At 34.1% G+C, this 19,441-nt stretch overlaps 1 protein-coding gene across 6 annotated transcripts in view; it reads right to left on the bottom strand.

The window, feature by feature from the left end:
* Nucleotides 1-19,441, bottom strand: part of dpr9 (defective proboscis extension response 9) — a 463,521-nt gene that overhangs the window by 387,993 nt on the left and 56,087 nt on the right. For 5 of the 6 annotated variants that reach the window (XR_010951419.1, XR_010951421.1, XR_010951420.1 and 2 more), the window contains 5 exons: nt 11,447-11,952; nt 5,855-6,077; nt 5,583-5,710; nt 4,979-5,147; nt 600-1,164 (listed from right to left, as the gene is read on the bottom strand). Coding sequence is in view for 3 of the 6 variants with exons in the window: in XM_067777141.1 (XP_067633242.1) it covers nt 600-1,164; nt 4,979-5,147; nt 5,583-5,710; nt 5,855-6,077; nt 11,447-11,952 (1,591 nt within the window). In the remaining 3 variants the exon portion in view is untranslated. Of the gene's footprint in view, nt 1-599; nt 1,165-4,978; nt 5,148-5,582; nt 5,711-5,854; nt 6,078-11,446; nt 11,953-19,441 lie in introns of those variants that run through there. The other variant, XM_067777145.1, reaches the window with a different exon arrangement.

Below are 19,441 nucleotides of genomic sequence, written 5' to 3'. Positions count from 1 at the left end.
AATATTGCCCATTGTTAAATGATAAAAAAAAAAACTCCAGTTTTAACGGCCATACGAAAAATATATGTAAGTGTATATATATGGAGCTCATCTTTGTTTTAACTTGAACTTTTTAAACATCTAAGTTTTGTTATTTTCACTAACTTCAGATATTTAAATTTTTTAGCAATTTAGAATTTTATTCACTCGTATTCTACATTGAAGCGATTTTTTCGACCACTTCTCTTTACTTTTAGCTTTTTCGTCAGTTTATTACTATCTTATATTAGTTTTTTGGTATTATTTACAAACTTCTTATGACTAAATTTATAAACACGCCAATTTTACTAAATGCTTTAGTTCGATTAAAAAGGACTTAATATCATATGAGTAACAAAGCCGAGGCAAATAATTCCGAAAAATATATGTATGTACATATAATACGTACAGTATGAAAAACAATTCAAAACTTGTTGAATAATACTATAGTTTGGTTGGCTTAACTATTACGGAAGTCTTGAGTATTTATAAGTTTTTATAGATATTTCAACCGACTTCGCGTTCAATAACCGTTAAGGCAATGGAGATTCCGAAGATGGTTATAAATGTAGCGGACTCACCTGATATCTGGTTCAAGTTTATATCTATAGAGCTGCTTATATTCATCTTCCCAGTCTATACTCATAGAGCTTTTGTCAATATCATGTTTAAAACTAAACTGTGTCGAATTGCTTGGCAGTCTGCCGTTTTTGAAAACATAAGAGCTTAATTTGGAAAGCATATTTTGATGAAATAGTTCTCTGGAGACGTGATTGCCTTCGGTGAATACACGCTGTTGTTTTTGTTGCAGTTGCACATCATCTTTGAGTTGCACGTCATTGCATGTGCAACAATAATTATTGTTATAATGTTTGCTCCTTCTTCGGTTCGTTAGCCGCTTGCTGAGTAGTTCTGTTGCCAGCAACATGAGTGCACTCAGAAGCCATGTAAATAACTGCCTCAGATTGATGCTGCCTTTGTACCAGCTGGTGCCGATGGTTGCATATACCACCTGGCATACACTGAGGTGCACAAGTACATTGACAGGTACACTAGGAGATAATGGGTTTGGGACATTCGATGATGCACTGGGCCCGCGCGCTGCATTGCTGCTGGGAACTCCCCTGGAAACGGAATGAGAAACACCTGTTTAATTTACATCTTTTTTGCTGTCCTTTAACACTAGCATACAAAAATTACATAAGCTTAATAAAACAATCTATACAAAATGAGCTGCTTATAATGTTCTGAACTTTGTAAGCTATACTGTTTTCTCATTTTCGTATTTATTTCTGTTGCTTCATTTAAATTTTTAAATATAAACCATTAATTTTCTACGAATAAAAGCGTCGCAGGAGAAAACTTTAATTGAGTTGACACAAAAATAATAAACATTTAAACGTATTTGTTATAAAAATCCATTTTTAACTTTGATGGAAAATGCGCTACAGTCGATCCAAATTTTCCGCTGCGTTGCTTATTTATTGCAACAAATTGTATTAAAGCGCGCGACTTTTTACTCCAAAATTTCATTCAAACTAAAAAACTAAAAATTCTTAAAAATATGTATAACTTGTTTTATATCTTACTAATAGATACAATAATAGATACAAAATTTTACTCCACATTTTTTATCGCAGAAAACATAAACCATGCGAAGGTATAATTTTCTTTATTTTATATCAAACATGAACTCTAAAGTCATAATTTTTCACCAAAAAAATGTGTGCTAATTTTTTTTACAAAAAAGTATGTTTCTGCTAAAGTAAATTCGTCATGATGAGTTTCCCGAAAAACCTTTTTAAACTTCTGGAAATCAATGAAAGGAGTTAAGGATTTTGTGAATATGGTTTAGCATTATTGCATTGAAGGCATCCGTAGCATATTTTTACAGCATACTAACAAAATACACGGCTATGCATTTGCTACATCATTGTAAAAACACAACATTAAAAGCCGTGGTCTAACTGTCAAAACAAAGAAAAGGTGCAAAGAAAAAATTTAAAATGAAAAAAGTTTCTCAAAATTCGTAGCTTATATTTGCTATAGCAACGTTTCCAACGTCAAATACACTAAATTCTGAATTTTTTCATTTTCAATAACGATGGTATTGACCATTACGTGTTCCACTATATACAATGGAGTATTTACTTTCTTACTTACTTACTTCATCACGTCTTAACCCCAAATATTTGCACTAAAGCTACAGATTTCTAAACCTCAGAAAATTCAGAAAATAGTAGCAAAGCCGATATTTGTACCGCGTTGTTTTCATTGCTTGATTTCGTTGAGAAAACCACATTTCTTTTTTTTTCAACCACACCTTATCCACCAAAAACATCGTTAAATCAAAATTAACAAAACACCAAAAATTTATCAATCACCTATAGCGACCTCAAAATATGAGTTTATCGACTCCATTTTGGGCAGTGCTTTATTTATGGAACATATGCATTGTTATCAAAAAGCAATAATGACTTCCCAACAGCTACACAGATGGGAAACTTGAGAATTTACATACCGGACGTAGCAGGGCAACCTCCGTCGATACACGGTTAAAAGTTTGAGCCTAAATATGAAACCCTTTTGTATTACATATTACAAACCAAATTTGGTTTAAAATTTAGATTATACCAGTCTCCCTGAAATTAAGTGCACAGAACTGGGCTGCAATTTCCACTTGCAGATATAAAAATTTAAAAAAAATCGAATGGTCGTTGGCCTGGTTTCGAACCGGCGATTCCAGAAGCTTGCTCTACCTACTGAGCTATCACAACTTTGTAAGAGAACATACATATCATAACATCTTATAAGTATAACAAAATGTTTCGAATCTATGACTTGCAGCACATTTCGCAAATCAAATTTATAATTTTTAAATTTTCAGCACCAAGCTAAACTCTTGGAGTTTGTTTTAAAACTATACATTTATACATGTTTCTATTTTTAGATTTTTCAAACTTTTTGGGTTTGTTTCAAACACAGAAGTGATTACAATTTTCTATTTCCCAAAATTTTTTAAACTTTTTTGGTTTTGTTGTTTCAAATACAGACGTGATTACAAGTTTCTGTTTTACTAAATTTTTGAAACTTTTTTGGTTTTGTTTGAAACCAGAAGATTTTAGGCTTATTGTAAATAAATAAATATAAAAAAATGATTAAACCGATGAATGGTTTAAAATTTAGGCTAAAATTGTTAACCGTGTATACATTATATATTTTAACATTGGCGTTTCGTTGGAGGTGACGTCCTGCCAGACGTAGCAAACTAAAAGACTTGAGAAATATTACACCCTTGCCCTTACAGCAAGGCGTCTTCCCACACTCTGCAGACTTTAGGGTGAAGTTTTCCCAACATGTCATACACTGCAGACCTTGGGGAAGAGTAGTTAAGGAATGCAATCCATGCATTCCCATTCCTGGACTAACACATAAAAGAATAAAAAAGGAATAATTAGTCCGCAATACAAAAAGGAAAGTGACTAACATTTTTATTCATTACTCCGGACCAGTGGCATATCCAGGGGGGGGGGGGGGGGGGGGATAGATCCCCCTTTGTCGCTCAAATTCTTATTTTACTTCGTAATTTATATTAAAATTACGAATTTTCCTTCTGATTTACCAAAAAAAAATACAAGAGAAAATCAAAATCTCTATATAAGTACGTACATACGTGGGGAGCTAATATTAATGTTTAATTTTGTCATGGAGTATACAGTACTCATGAAATTCCATATCGTCGGTCCCAACGAAGATTATCTCAGTTCGTTATTTGCGTCGATGACTAGCTCAATTCGCTTATTTGCGTCGAAGACTATCTCAGTTCGTTGTAATTTATGAAAAAACCGACACCTTTCGCTTGTTTGCTAATTTTGTATTTTTTTGTTTAATTTTACTTATTTTTGTATTATTTTGCTTTATCTTATTTTCGTTTAGTTTATCTTATTTTATTTATTTTTATTTACAAAATTAATTTAAAAAAAATAAAAACCTAAGTAATTAACACAAAAATAAACAAAATAAAAATATTTCGCTTGTTTGCTAATTTTGTATTTTTTTGTTTAATTTTACTTATTTTTGTATTATTTTGCTTTATCTTATTTTCGTTTAGTTTATCTTATTTTATTTATTTTTATTTACAAAATTAATTTAAAAAAAATAAAAACCTAAGTAATTAACACAAAAATAAACAAAATAAAATAATACAAAAATTAGTAAAATTAAACTAAATAATACAAAATTAGCAAACAAGCGAAAAGTGTTCGGTTTTAAAAAACAAAACGAACTGAGATAGTCTTCGACGTAATTTGAAATGAGATAGTCTTCCATGGAACCACCGATATAATCACTTCAACTATTTTCAAATATTTTAAATCAAAAGTGCACGTGATTTTAGCAAAAAAAGATTGTTGTACATATGTAAATACATAACTATACCTCACTTTTCAAAAGTTACCAAATACATCTGGCATCCTAAATAAAGCTTTTCAATTTAATTGAAATAAATGAATAATAACACAAGTTAATTGAAATAATGCAAGTATTTCCCTTGAAGTAAACGATTTTGCATAAGTATATGCATGTATATATGTATATGATGGTAAGTATTGCTTATTTATAAAGTAATACACACAGATGGTAAACCTAGTTACTGTGTGTCTTAATTTCTATTTAACTTGAAATAAACTTATTGCTCATCCCATCTCTGCTTTGGGGTATCCTTTTTTATCAACTTCCATACATTTTAAAATAAATGCCTTGAGAAATATGCACAGAAAAGACTTAATAGTGGGAAAGTCGAATTGGGTATCTTGCTAGAACAACAGGGTAAATGCTATTTTTTGAAGCACAGCCTTCAAAAAAATATGTGATTATTAGTAGGTCTAAATCAGCCTTTTTTATATGGTCAAAACTCTTTTTCTCCGCAAGAACAGATATACATTTTCTGATACATACTTACCATTTAATACATGGACCGTAACACTTTTGGGCTTCGCATTTGATGGATTACATTGATAGTGTCCTGAATCTGAGGGCCTTGCAGTTTTTATAAGGAGAAATGATGATGTTGTTTCGCCTTTATTTGTAACAACCGATACACCACCACGAGGGGAATCATAATTGATTATCTGAAACAGTATATATATACATAACTAATTAAAATAATATAACAGCAACTTATATGAATGTTTTCGATGATTCCTGGTAAAATGAAAATTTAACTAAAAATGTCTACGAATTCTAAGTTTGTGTACCTTTGAAAGTAATAATCATAAAATGATTCCCAAAAACATAGTTGGCAAAAGTATTCGTGGATGCGTGACCCGATACCATCACACCACGGTAAACCCACGATATGTATATGCCATCAACGACTTCTTATGCAAATTTTTAAACATTACTTCAAAATAAAATATACTCACAAAATATTGGCATATCATAAAAAATTACTTTTTGGTAATTAACCATAAGGAATCGAAAAGTAAATTTGTTATGTAGTTGTAAAAAATTTAAGTTTCCCTGAAAGTCTGTGAAATATGCAGTTCTCTCCTTAATATACTCACTGCATTGTTGTGATTCCAGAATATATAGGCAGGCGGTTCTGGCGAGTTTAAAATAACACATGTCAAATTTATGGTCGAACCACTTTCTATATATAGGTCTGGAGCTCCTATGATTTCCGTAGACGGTTCTAGAATTAAAGATAAAAAGCATATGAATTCGTTACCCGTATAGTAAAACTAGATACAGAGTTTTAGTGAAGTATTTTTAATATAAATTAAGTCTAATTCTACTACATAAAATAGGTATTCATTTTATTATTATAGATACACACCAACAACATTCAGGTGGATATAATGGCTCATATGTGGTGTTGTCGATACCTGACATTCATATATACCAGAATCTCGGTGTTGCGGATATTTTATTTGTAAAATCCAGTCTTCAGTTTGTGGTTGATGTATCGCACGGAAGCGCTGATCCGATGTATACGTATAACGGCCTACCGTAAGCAAGTGTATATCTCGATGCCGCACCCAGGATACTTGTAGGAGCATCTAAAATATATATTGCAGTAAAAACATTTTTTAACTCGGGTACACAAAATCACGAATGCTATATTCATAAAGTAATCAGTTGTTTTTTTTGTTATTAAAGCTGCTATATTTCACTTTTGACAAGTAAACTAAAAATACGAAGGCCGGGAACACATAGATCAGTAATAAACCTAAGCCCCTATGAAGATTTTTATTACGCTAATTACAGCAATCTTATTACTTAAAGATATTAATTGGAAAACATTCTAAGTGACTGCATAATGAAATATTACACAAACATATATTTTTTTTAATATTGACAAAATGGCTGAACGTCCAACGCTTTTATTTAATTGTCTGATCAACGCCCTAATTTGATGAGGAGTGCGATGACTAGTACCTGGGACCTACCTAATTATTTTCTAGCTTTTAACTAGTATTATTAGCAGGGTTTTTTACACGCGTATACGTTTACGTTTGAGCGTAAAAAAACGCTTATCCCCGCTTAGATAATGCTTAGACCCATCTAGCGGCAACTAGCTACAGAACATGTTGTATCGAAAAGCGTAGAAACAAACCTCTGGTGGCCATAGTGTATAACATATAGCTGAATCGGTTGCGATGAATAGTGGACACACACCATTTGTAGAGGTGATACATAGAATTAGTGCAATTCTGCAATCATCCACACTAATCCCGGAGTGGGCCGAGAATTTTTTTTTTTTATTTAATTGAAAAAAATTTTTTGTGTATTTTTTCCAAAAAGTACATTTAAAAACATATTAAAAAAAAAAAAAACTGATCCCATACGGTCAATTTTTGAAAAAGTTATAGCATTTTGAAAAAAAACCGTTTTCCAACTCAAAATAACACTGTTTTTTTCAAAATGCTATAACTTTTTCAAAAATTGACCGTTTGGGATCATTTTTTTTTTTTTTAATGTGTTTTTAAATGTACTTTTCGGAAAAAATACAAAAAAAATTTCAGTTAAATAAAAAAAAACAAAAAAAAAATCTAGGCCTACGCCGGGTATAGTGGGGATGATTGCAGAATTGATTGAAGTTTTTATGAGAAAAAAAAAAAACAAGGGCGAAATTCGAAAAATCTGATCCCAAACGGTAAATTTTTGAAAAATTTATAGCATTTTGAAAACAAAAACGGTGTTTTTTTTTAAATTCATAACTTTTTTTGAGTTGGATGAAAAAATTTGAAAAACTTCTGAAAAACGTCTTTCGTTAGATAGAAAAAGAAGAAAAACTTTCAGCCAATTCTAAAGGGGTCGGGTTCAAAATTGGTCAAAATGGGATGGAATACCCCATATATATTAAGATGTATTATTGGGAATGGAAGTATTGTTTAACTTTAGCATTTCTTAATAACCGCTAGCATACATACTCTCAAAAGACAATTGACAGTTGTCAAAGAAAGCATAGCAAATCAAAAACAACTTTTTAGTTGTTCATTATACTTGAATTAAAATGTAAGGCATATTCAAAGTATATTAAACAAAGTAATAGTGATCTTGACAGTTCGCTCTTTTCTGTAGGAGTTTTAACGTCATGCCTTGCGTCAAACAAAAAAATTATTAACCCGTTGTGATTGAAAATTTCGTATTTTTATTGAAGACATATTAAAGCGTTTCAATATTAATCTACATTTGCATCGGTTTCTCGCGGTTATAAGTAAAAAGAAAATGAAAAGATCAAAAACTGTTTCGCGTTGTGCAGTTTGCGGAGATGCTAAGGATGTAGCAGTTGTTCGGTGCTTTAAGGCGCCTAACAGTGATGAAAGGCGTCGACGGCCTACGCCGGGTATAGTGGGGATGATTGCAGAATTGATTGAAGTTTTTATGAGAAAAAAAAAAAAAACAACGGCGAAATTCGAAAAATCTGATCCCAAACGGTAAATTTTTGAAAAATTTATAGCATTTTGAAAACAAAAACGGTGTTTTTTTTTAAATTCATAACTTTTTTTGAGTTGGATGAAAAAATTTGAAAAACTTCTGAAAAACGTCTTTCGTTAGATAGAAAAAGAAGAAAAACTTTCAGCCAATTCTAAAGGGGTCGGGTTCAAAATTGGTCAAAATGGGATGGAATGCCCCATATATATTAAGATGTATTATTGGGAATGGAAGTATTGTTTAACTTTAGCATTTCTTAATAACCGCTAGCATACATACTCTCAAAAGACAATTGACAGTTGTCAAAGAAATCATAGCAAATCAAAAACAACTTTTTAGTTGTTCATTATACTTGAATTAAAATGTAAGGCATATTCAAAGTATATTAAACAAAGTAATAGTGATCTTGACAGTTCGCTCTTTTCTGTAGGAGTTTTAACGTCATGCCTTGCGTCAAACAAAAAAATTATTAACCCGTTGTGATTGAAAATTTCGTATTTTTATTGAAGACATATTAAAGCGTTTCAATATTAATCTACATTTGCATCGGTTTCTCGCGGTTATAAGTAAAAAGAAAATGAAAAGATCAAAAACGGTTTCGCGTTGTGCAGTTTGCGGAGATGCTAAGGATGTAGCAGTTGTTCGGTGCTTTAAGGCGCCTAACAGTGATGAAAGGCGTCGACGGTGGGAGATTGTTGTGGCGTCGCTTTAAAAAACACTTCGCATGTATGCGAGCAAAATTTTAAAGCAAGCCACTTTATTGAATGTCCAACTCAGACTAATTTTTTTAAGAAGGCATGTTTGTTTCCTAGTGCGGTACCTACACAATTTCAGCCGCAAGTGTTTGAAGGTCAGAAACTGCTCTCAATGAGGAACCGTTGCATGCTAACGCACAGCCTGTGCATATAGACGCGCAGACGCAGACAGAGTAAGCAAAGAACATTTGAACTTAACAAGTTTAAAGCTTATATTAATCGTGCATTTATTTTTATTCAGGGACAATTCAAGTGAATGTAGCTTTAGAGCTGAAATCTATTTACTTGGTCAAAAAATAAAAAAAACTTGGAAGCGAGTCTTGCTGACCTCAGCGCACAGCTGACAGATGCAAAAACTTTGAGGGCATCAGTGGAGAAATTGTTTACCGAGGGTCAAATGAAGAAACTCCTTTATCCGCATAAAAAAGTTATTTGGGAGTGGGGAGATATTTCTGCGGCTATATGTCTACATTCTGCTGGGCCCAGAGCATATAGGCATCTATATGCAAACAATTTCCTATTCCCTCATATAAGCACACTTCAAATATGGGCCCGTAAAATAAGTATTGAGGGTATTTTAAAATTTTCTTTAGAATGCCTTAAGTATCGAAACGATATTCTATGCTTTGTTTTCATGAAATGAAGGTTTCAAAATTATACGAGTACGATCCGACAAAAAAGATGGTTAAAAAGCCGAGTAATTACGTTCTAGTTGTAATGGCTAGGGGGTTAAAGGGTTCATATTACGCTTTTGACTGCAAAATCCTCTAGGTCGGACGCCCTAGTATTATAACGGTGTTTCCAAATATCTTAGAAAAACCATCGTTTACTCATTCATTTGACGACTCCGCTAAGGTCATAACATTTGCTGATATTCCGCATATGCTGAAGTTAATAAGAGGTCATTACCTAGATTCCGGATTGGTCATTGAGGGAAAAATTCTAACAGAGAGACAGCAAACTTTTTAATTTAGTGAATGATTGGTTTGACGTACAGAAGGCAAAAATGTCTACCTTCAATATACCAGGGAAAAAACGCTATGGCAGGGATCTGCACCATCAGTTGGAAACTTTACAGCGAATGAATAGCGTCATGTCAAAACCCCTAATTTTGAGCACTAAAAAGAATGGTACAAAAATAACGACATACGTAAAATCAGTTCCTTTTCAAAACGGAATTGTTATGTCCAATAATGCTCTAAGATATCTTTACGAGTACTTTAAAATTCGATTTGGTATTGATTATATAGTTACTAACCGACTAACGCAAGATGTTCTTGAACATTTCTTCGGCGCGATCCGCAGTAAGGGGGGGCTGAACGACCATCCAAAACCGATGGAGTTCACCCATAGACTCCGTAAATACATGTTGGGTTGGTATATTCTCTACTCGCTATGCAAATTTGTTCATATCTTTACTTTACATACACTTTAAATGCCCGTTTTTTCTATGTGTGTTTAAATATAGCTTAAGATTAAAGTTTAGCTGGACCTTTTCAGATTTAAACTTCGATGAATAGTAACATTTTTAAAAAAGATAGCAGGAAACTGAAGCTAACTTTAACTCACACAGAGAAACTGAAAATACATACATACGTAGATATTATGATGCTGCTTATTACCACTCCAAAAACAAGAAAAATATTGTACTCTGTTACAAAGACTCTCTTCATTTTATCTTAGCAAGAAATACCGTGAAACTCAGCGGAAAAGGAAATGTCGAAATGGATGAAACAGAGTGGTTAAGTGTGCCCTCAGCCAGTTCTGACATATATTCACAAAATTACGACGAGGCAATAGAGGAACCTTTTACAGAAGTGGACGACCGTTAGTTATAGATGAAACTGTTGAGTTAGATGAAATGCATGAAGATGGCCTGGCCTACATTGCTGGATATATAATCCGAAAACTTGATCTTGCGCACTACGAAGAAGAAAATTCGGCTTCTTACAGCTGGATAAATAAAAGAGAATATGCTAGCCTTAGTAAGCCCAACCATGAATTTTTTAATAAAATTAAATGTTTAGAAATGGTTTTCGCCAAATACAATGGTGAAGAAATATCCCACCAAAAATGTATTGCCAAATTTGCTAGAGCTATAAAAAGGCATACACTTGGAAGAAGATGCTAAACAGTTTTTTTTAGATGCCGAATGTCTTTTAGAATTAAGCATTTAAACAAAAAATTGAGGATGCAAAAATATAAAAGAATTGCATTTAAAAATAAAAAAATGGCAAAGACTATTGTATAAAAAAAAGAACGTTGTTTTAATCATTTTCATAAAGCTAAAAATTAAATAGGTACATATTTTCTAAACTAAGTCTTGGTGGCAAAAGTTGCTTCGTTAGATTTCTAGGGAGCGCCTAGAAATTATTGTGTAGCCAAGAGTCTCTTGCCTGACCCAAATACTAAGGCCTCAAAAAGGTAGATTCTAAAATAGCATGTGTCAAAATCGATCCATTAGATTTCTAGGTTGCAGCTTTTTTAGTTTAAATTAAATTAGTTTAAATTAGTGCCAAGAATCTTCCCAGTTTGGTCATTTTGCGGCTTCAGCATATGCGATATAATTTTTTAACAAGGCAATTGTATGCGTCCAAATACTATGATTGGGCCGCAAAGGGTTAATGAGCTTGTTTACAAATTTTTGAAGGAAAAACTCCTACAAAACAAAATATTTCACTTGTCAATTCTACGTTGTTGAATTTGCCTTGGGCATATTGATAACTTCAACTCACCGTTTTGTTGCCCAAGTTTTTTACTCGACAATTCAAATATGCCGTCTTTCCGAGCAGCGCGGTTATATTTTTCGAAGCAACTTTGTCGAAGTATGGTCCATTGCGGGAATCTTCAGTCAATTCAATCGTATTACGATTTATCACAGAAGTGCCTGAAGGGTAAGCACCACTGTTCTTTTGCACTTCACCACTAGATACTGGACTGCTACTACTGCTCAATACAATTGAAGTTGCAACAGTGGTACTTGTTGTCGTGTCATTTCCAACACCATTACCAGACTTTGAGGTGCCAATACTGGTGGCCGACGCATTCTTGCTCGGATTTCCGTTGCTAACATCGTTGTTGTATCTGTTGAGATTGGTATTGCTGCCGCTGATGGCATTTCCGTTCCCATTTCCGTTTCCAATGCTATCAACACCTTCACTTTCCGTCGAAATGGCGTTTGCATTACTACTCAGTTTATTGGTATTCTTCTGTTTGACTGAGTCACGTTGCGCTGCTAGAACTGAAAGTAAATGGTCGTGCAAATAAGTGCTGGTATAAAATATACGTTCAAACGATTGTATGTATGTAAGTGTGAAATAATAATTAAACGCAAATAATATATCATACCAAAAACTGCTAAAAGCGATATGTAAACTAACGAAATATTTGGGAAGAAGAAAGGATTTTTAAAAAATTTAAAAGAAGATAATTCATTTGATTGAATTGGTTCTAAGACGCAAAATACAAGTTTTGTAATTAAAAAAAAAATTAACGTGGCACCGCCTACAAAATCCGCTAAACGAAAGCTATTAATATTACATTAAAACTTGGTAAGGGCTTTGTTCTTAATACATATTATATATTGAGCAAAATCGATGGACGAGCTTCATTTTTTTAAGTTGTTTAAATTTCTGACCTTAATAAAATTGGCCGATTCTAACGAATTTTGGAAGGAAAAAGGTTTTTTATGAAGATGACTACTTTGCTTAAATACATAGTATACTTAAACTTTCATAATATTTTATTTTCGTAGCACATGTCTTTGAATTTCTTTCGCTTATAACTTAGGAATTCTTCCGTGGGCCCGTATCGAGTTTTCCGTGATCGAATGGAAAAAATTTACGTTACTCATCGTATGAGCGGCAATATTGGTAACGTTCACTACCGTATCGTAATTTATGACAGAATGTAATAGATTTGACTGCAAAATGTAATAGAAATATAGAAAATAAATGACGTTTATATATTTTCATATATATAATAAAAATATTGAGAAAATATTTTTTTAAATAAATAGAAATTTTAAAATGGAAGAGTGGTTCACTGATGATAGCGATTTCTGATGAATATCCACCATTTTCTTTAAGACTAAGAGATTGTAAAATATATTAAATTTTTTGGAAAAGTACTGGCGGTATGTTCACCTAATGGTGATAGCGATTTCTGATGAATATCCATCGTTTTCTTTGAGACTAAGAGATTGCAAAACATATTAAGTTTTTTGGAAAAGTACTGGCGGTATGTTAATCTAATGGTGTATAATCACTTTTGTTTTGGTTTGCTAGTGAGGTAGGAAATATGTAGCTACCGAAAAGAGTTGGTTGGTTACATGGTGTTGCTCCTGGCCGTGTTAGGTCAATGACGTGCAGCGGTAAGGATACACACGGAGTGGGCAGTAAGATGCCACATATTGTCTCTAGTCGACGAGAAAAGCCCATTACTTGCAAACACGCTGTTTTTATAAAAACTTAAGTAAAAGAACATCTGCACCTCCAAGAGAAGATATTTATATACATATATCAATATTTCGGTAGAGTGACAATAAACCGGTGACATGAGTCATGCGTATGCGACCTACGGCGTCATGATAGATATTTCAGCATATGTTTATGTAATAGTCCGATATTGCTAGGTCAGGCTGACTAGGGCTGCCAGGTCCCCTGAGGCGAAACCGGGACACTTTGAAAATTCAAGAAATAAAAAATTCGTTCCACATTAGCATTCCCTGCCAGCATTTTTTGAAAATTTTGTTCAAAAAATATTTAATTATTGTTACGAATATTAGCAAAACTAAAGGGTGCTGCCATCTCTAAGCCGATGCTAAGCAGCGCCTTGCATGCACATCCATAAATCAATTATTATGTATCTACATAAACGAATCAATCATTATGTCTACACATATGTAGGTACACGCAGCTGAAAGCAACGCACAAGTACATGCAGATATCTTATCTGAAATGCTCCTAAAGGTATGTAATTGTGATTGTGGAAGTGTCGCTCACACATACAAGCGCATGGGGTATGAGAGAAGCTATGAAAATTATACATCTGTAGTTGTAGCTGAGAAATTTATAACTAACTAAGTAAATTCTGGAAGCGCCTAGAATATGCCACGAGGAAGTCACAGAGTATAAAAGCATCAGCAGTAGAGGCGCTATGGGCAGTTTCAGTTAAGCACGCTTACTGTCGGGCAATATATCAGTTTCATTTGAGCTATCAATCAGTTTGGTTATTAAGCAAGCTATTGGTTGTAAAGTATAAGTGTTATTGTGAAGTACTTTAATAAAGGCCATTTTTCCATTATTCAATATTGGAGTTATTTATTCAACAATTTAGCGATACGAACGTTAGCAGAAGATTGCAAATAAGGGGAATTGCAGTAAATTCGTTACAATTGGTGTCAGAAGAGGAATTGTTGAATAAATTCCAGAGTTGCAAAGCACAACAAGGACGTGGCGAAGTTAAGTGAATTAAGGATCAAGCAACTGAAAAAGGAGTTGGACGCCCGTGGATTGAATACAACCAGCAAACGTTATGGAAGCGAGCATAGGAAACAGATATTCCAAATTGAGTTGCAAAACCGTCACCAAAGAGCGAATGAGACTTTGCAAGAGTTTGCCTCGGATGTTGAAAGATTGGCTCGTCTCGCAAATGCGGACGCACCCGTGGAATACACTGAAAGGATAAAAATCCAGAGCTTCATAAATGGCATACGAGATGTGGAAACGAAGCGGGCTACATATGCAAACCCAAAGCTAACATTCGCAGAAACGGTTTCACAAGCTCTGATTCAGGAAACAGCGTCGCTTCTGTGTAAGCCAGTTTTCAAAGCACGCCGTGTGGAAGTAGAAAGGCCGGAGTGGGTAGACGCAATATTGGAGGCGCTGAAAGGATTGCAAAAGCGGAGTGAAAGAGTTATCAAATGCTTCAAATGCGGGAAGCCCGGTCACATTGCACGTCATTGCGATCTTGGTCCTGGTAGTTCCAACTTGGGTGGCCGTAAATGCAAAGCTGGAGGAGATGAGCAAGAGCGTGCCAGATGTAAATATCGAGAGCTAGCTCCAGCTATTGAATGTCCTGTGATAACTGTGTCGCAAATTGGAAGGAAATCAAGCAGTCTTACGTCAGAGGGAATGTGGATGGCAAGGAGCGTATACTGACTGTAGATACGGGCGCATCTCATTCCTTGATTCGATCTGATTTAGTCAACAGGAGAGTAAAATCGTTACCTGGAGCAAGGTTGCGTACGGTCACAGGCGAGTATAACCAAGTCCAGGGAGAAGTCCTAATTGGGAAGGTCATGGTTCTACACAAATTCGTTGTGGCGAAGATCGTTGATGAAGTCATATTGGGAGTGGACTTCTTAGTTGACCATGACATCAGGATCGATCTGCCAAGAAAGATTATGCGCTATGAGAACCAGGATGTCCCACCTAACTTCAGTTTGGAAGAAGGGTTCAGCAGTAATCGAGTGCTGGTGAAAGAGATCCGACAAAAACCGCAAAAGTCAAAGGCAGCAGATCGGGCAAGGGTTGATGGAACGAATGGGCCAAACAAATCAAAACCGAAGGTACCTGTGAGAGAAACACTGGCATTGAAAAGCCCTAACGCACGTACTAAAACGAAGGAAAGAATTTCGCAGAAAGAATGAACGGATGGTTTCAAGCCAGAGCACACTACTGTTGTGGAGCGTCGGAACGATACTGATTATGCAAAGCAAATCCCAACCGTCCAGCGCAACCTCTACGAAGTAGTTCATTGGCCAAACAACAGAGTGTGAAGGAACGAACCAGGGTATTGAGTAGTACGATGAAACACAGGTACGATGTGAACAATAATTCGAAAGGTTTCTTGGCGGGAGATTTGGTATTGTTATACAACCCTCACCGGCAGAAAGGTGTTCCATCCATATTTCGGTGCAGTTGGGAGGCCCGTACAAAGTTGTGAAGAAGATCAGTGACACCATCTACCGCATACAAACAATTGGGAAACAACGGAGTAGAAGAGTGGTACATTTGGAGATGCTAGCGGCGTTTAGATCGGGAGATTTGTCTGATCGGGACGATCAGACTTAGGTGGAGGGCAGTGTTACGAATATTAGCAAAACTAGGGGGTGCTGCCATCTCTAAGCCGATGCTAAGCTGCGCCTTGCATGCACATTAGGCCGGGTCGATTTGTGGGAAGGCAAAAAATCGCCCATTGCTCTGTGAAAATCATATTCTAGGGATCAAAATAAGAAACTTTGCCGAAGGAACCATACCTCTAAAATGAATTCTGATGTCCCCCCTTTGGGTCGTAGGGGCAAATTTTGAAAAATCCCACTTTGAAATGCCTATGTTTTTTTTTCTTTTTGGAGTTTATTTTTCTCTTTAGAAATTTATTTAGTCAGAACATATGTAAATGAAAAAATTAATTTAACTTAGTAATAGAAAAGAAATTAAAAAAAAATTATTAGAAATTAGCGTTTTTACAACCCCCTTTTAAAACCAAGGCATCACTGTGATGCATTTGCATGTCGTAAACATAGTTGTGTGGGTTTTTTATTCAACCGTTTTAAAAAATGAAGGTATCACTGTGACACAATTACAGATCGTAAAATTGCTTGTGTTGTTTTTTTAAGCCACCACAAGACACAGCAGGTAGAATTGAAACTGCCCCTACCCAAAAGTTCGACCCAAAGGGGGGACATCAGAATTCATTTTAGAGGTATGGTTCCTTCGGCAAAGTTTCTTATTTTGTTCCCTAGAATATGATTTTCACAGAGCAATGAGCGATTTTAAATCGACCCGCCCTAATGCACATCCATAGATCAATCATTATGTATCTACATAAACGAATCAATCATTATGTCTACACATATGTAGGTACACGCAGCTGAGAGCAACGCACAAGCACATGCAGATATCTTATCTGAAATGCTCCTAAAGGTATGCAATTTTCATTGTGGAAGTGTCGCTCACACATACAAGCACATGGGGTATGAGAGAAGCTATAAAAATTATACATCTGTAGTTGTAGCTGAGAAATTTATAACTAACTAAGTAAATTCTGGAAGCGCCTAGAAGATGCCACGAGGAAATCACAGAGTATAAAAGCATCAGCGGTAGAGGCGCTATGGGCAATTTCAGTTAAGCACGCTATCTGTCGGGCAATATATCAGTTTCATTTGAGCTATCAATCAGTTTGGTTATTAAGCAAGCTAATCGTTGCAAAGTATAAGTGTTATTGTGAAGTACTTTAATAAAGGCATTTTTCCATTATTCAATATTGGAGTTATTTATTCAACAACTTAGCGATACGAACGTTAGCAGAAGATTGCAAATAAGGGGAATTGCAGTAAATTCGTTACAATATCATACCCCAAGATGATTAAAAACGTTCAAATTTAAAAACATTTTCTGTTCGAAAATTAACGTATCGTCGGGAGAAAAATGTACCAGAAATGTGATTATTCTTGAATAATCATTTATGATTCCTATTTCGAAACGCTTTTTATACATATTTGATATCATTGTAAAATTGAGCTATAATAGTTTTAGAGTAATATTTGACTGATTTTCACAGTCATTTTCTGATCATATTCGTGAATATATTTCAATCGTTTTGGTTGAGATTTTTGAATCATTTTTGAATGCCATTTTAATGCATTTATTCTTCATATCTCATTCAAAACATTACATTATAATCTTATTTCATCAGGGGAAGAAAGCATGCGAAAGTGAGCTATTCGAACCACAGCTAACTCGCAAACAAACTTCACCGATATACACCTGCGACTACAACATCCAACATCAGCATTATCATCTTAAAATCATCATGTTAAAAGCATCTTAAAATACGGATACGATACGAGATGTTAAAGCCGTATCCAGATATGTCAAGATAGTTTCACTTACCTGGGGTTCAAATAGCTCACAACCTATGTATTGACCAATCATTATTTATTTTCTGGGAAGCTGAAGGGGAGAAATGGTTGTGGAAATCTTCGTTCACGAGCAGCATTACATTATTTTTGTCTTGAAGAATATCTTTTGCATAAATAATAAAATGTTTATATATTTTTTCTTAAAAAAATTTCAACAAGTATAAAATTCATTATTCAGTCAACAAATATATTCATAAAAAATTCAGAAAGCTGAATGAAAAATGATTGTAAATTTTTGATCACCTAAAGTAAACACATTTGATTCAAATATGATTCCAAAATGTGATTGAAAAACTATATTCATTTTTTATCATCAAAGGTAAGCATATTTGATTATTATTTTTGTTGGTTTTTATGAAATATTAAAATTTAGTCATTAAAGGACTTCAAAAATGATTCCAAAAAGTGATCGAAAAATGTTTTTTAGTTTTTCATCATCGAAAGTATTCATATTTGATTATTTCTTTTGTTCAATTGTATGATAACTCATTATTTAGTCAGAGAGAGTAATCAAATTGTATTGATATGTAGGGAAATTCAAAATTGAATCTCCTAAATGCTGCGTGGATTATGGCTAGGTATCGCATATAAATATTGAACTATTTTAAGCAAATTTTTTTCTCTCCTTTTCTTTAGTAATGTTAAAAAATAAAGTAATTTTTCATTTAGATTTTTACATTTAAAATCATTAGTTTGACTTTCTATAAATTGCTTTAAATATATTACCTCTTCAAAGCAGTCATCAGAAATTGTTATATTATTTTTTTTTAATTAAATACATTACATTCATTTGGATTTCTTGTCAAGCTGGTTCATTGTCCAAAGTCAACCAACTAAAAACGCTATATTCATTCAAATGGACACTCCACTCTTCCAAATAACTATTTGCTACATCAAAAGCCTATTTACATCATCTTCAAAATCTAAAATTCCCTCTGCGTATATATCGCCTTTCTACTTTAACTGCTCTAAGATAATGGTAGTAGTTTTTGCACTTCGATAATTGATATAGCCGATTTTTTAATTTTCTTAATTTGGTTTTCAAATCAAAACGATTTACAATGAATAAATGACACGCACACTTCGGATAAAGCATTCTTGAAAAAGTCCGTAATAGCCTTAGCGGCGTTCTTTTCATTCGAAAAAAATTTTTTACCGGATTCCACATTTGCAAAATTCTTTCTTTTGCAGGTACCAGTGAGAGCTATTGTGTTTTACCATAAGAAAGAATTAATGTACAGATCCGCATTATCACAAAAATCTTTAAGCCGTTCCGTTCGCACAGTGAATATCGAAAAGTCTTTATATGTATATCTTAAATATCGTTAGCTTAATGTGAAAATATGCTAAGTCACTTTTTTTGGAAAATTGTATTTTAATGCAGTTTTAAAACTGAATTCAAAATACAACGATCGCAAAAAAAAATATTTTAATTTTTAATTTTTATGTGCTGTAGACAAGGATGTGTAAATGTGCTAAGTCGTCAGCTGTTCAAAAAAAATGTGCCAAGTCAACCAGGCAATAATATCAATCTGAATTACTAGTCATTTCTTTGTGCGCGCATTTTATTTACTTATTTAATTCATTCAGTCTAAAAGTACATGCTTTGTTGTTGTTGTTGTATTAACGATAAAGACACTCCCCGAAGGCTTTGGACCGATGTTCATGGTCCTTTGCCGAATATATATCCGGTATGTTCCGGTAACAAAGCACTTTTGAGGTAGATACTAACCCGACCATCTCGGGAACGATTTATATGACCACATTAAACCTTCCAGGCCATCCCGCTCTCCCCACCCCCTAG

The sequence above is a fragment of the Eurosta solidaginis genome, chromosome 1 (assembly GCF_040869045.1).
Source record: "Eurosta solidaginis isolate ZX-2024a chromosome 1, ASM4086904v1, whole genome shotgun sequence".
Classification (NCBI taxonomy): Eukaryota; Metazoa; Arthropoda; class Insecta; order Diptera; family Tephritidae; genus Eurosta; species Eurosta solidaginis.
This window is presented reverse-complemented; position numbering and strand designations above follow the sequence as displayed.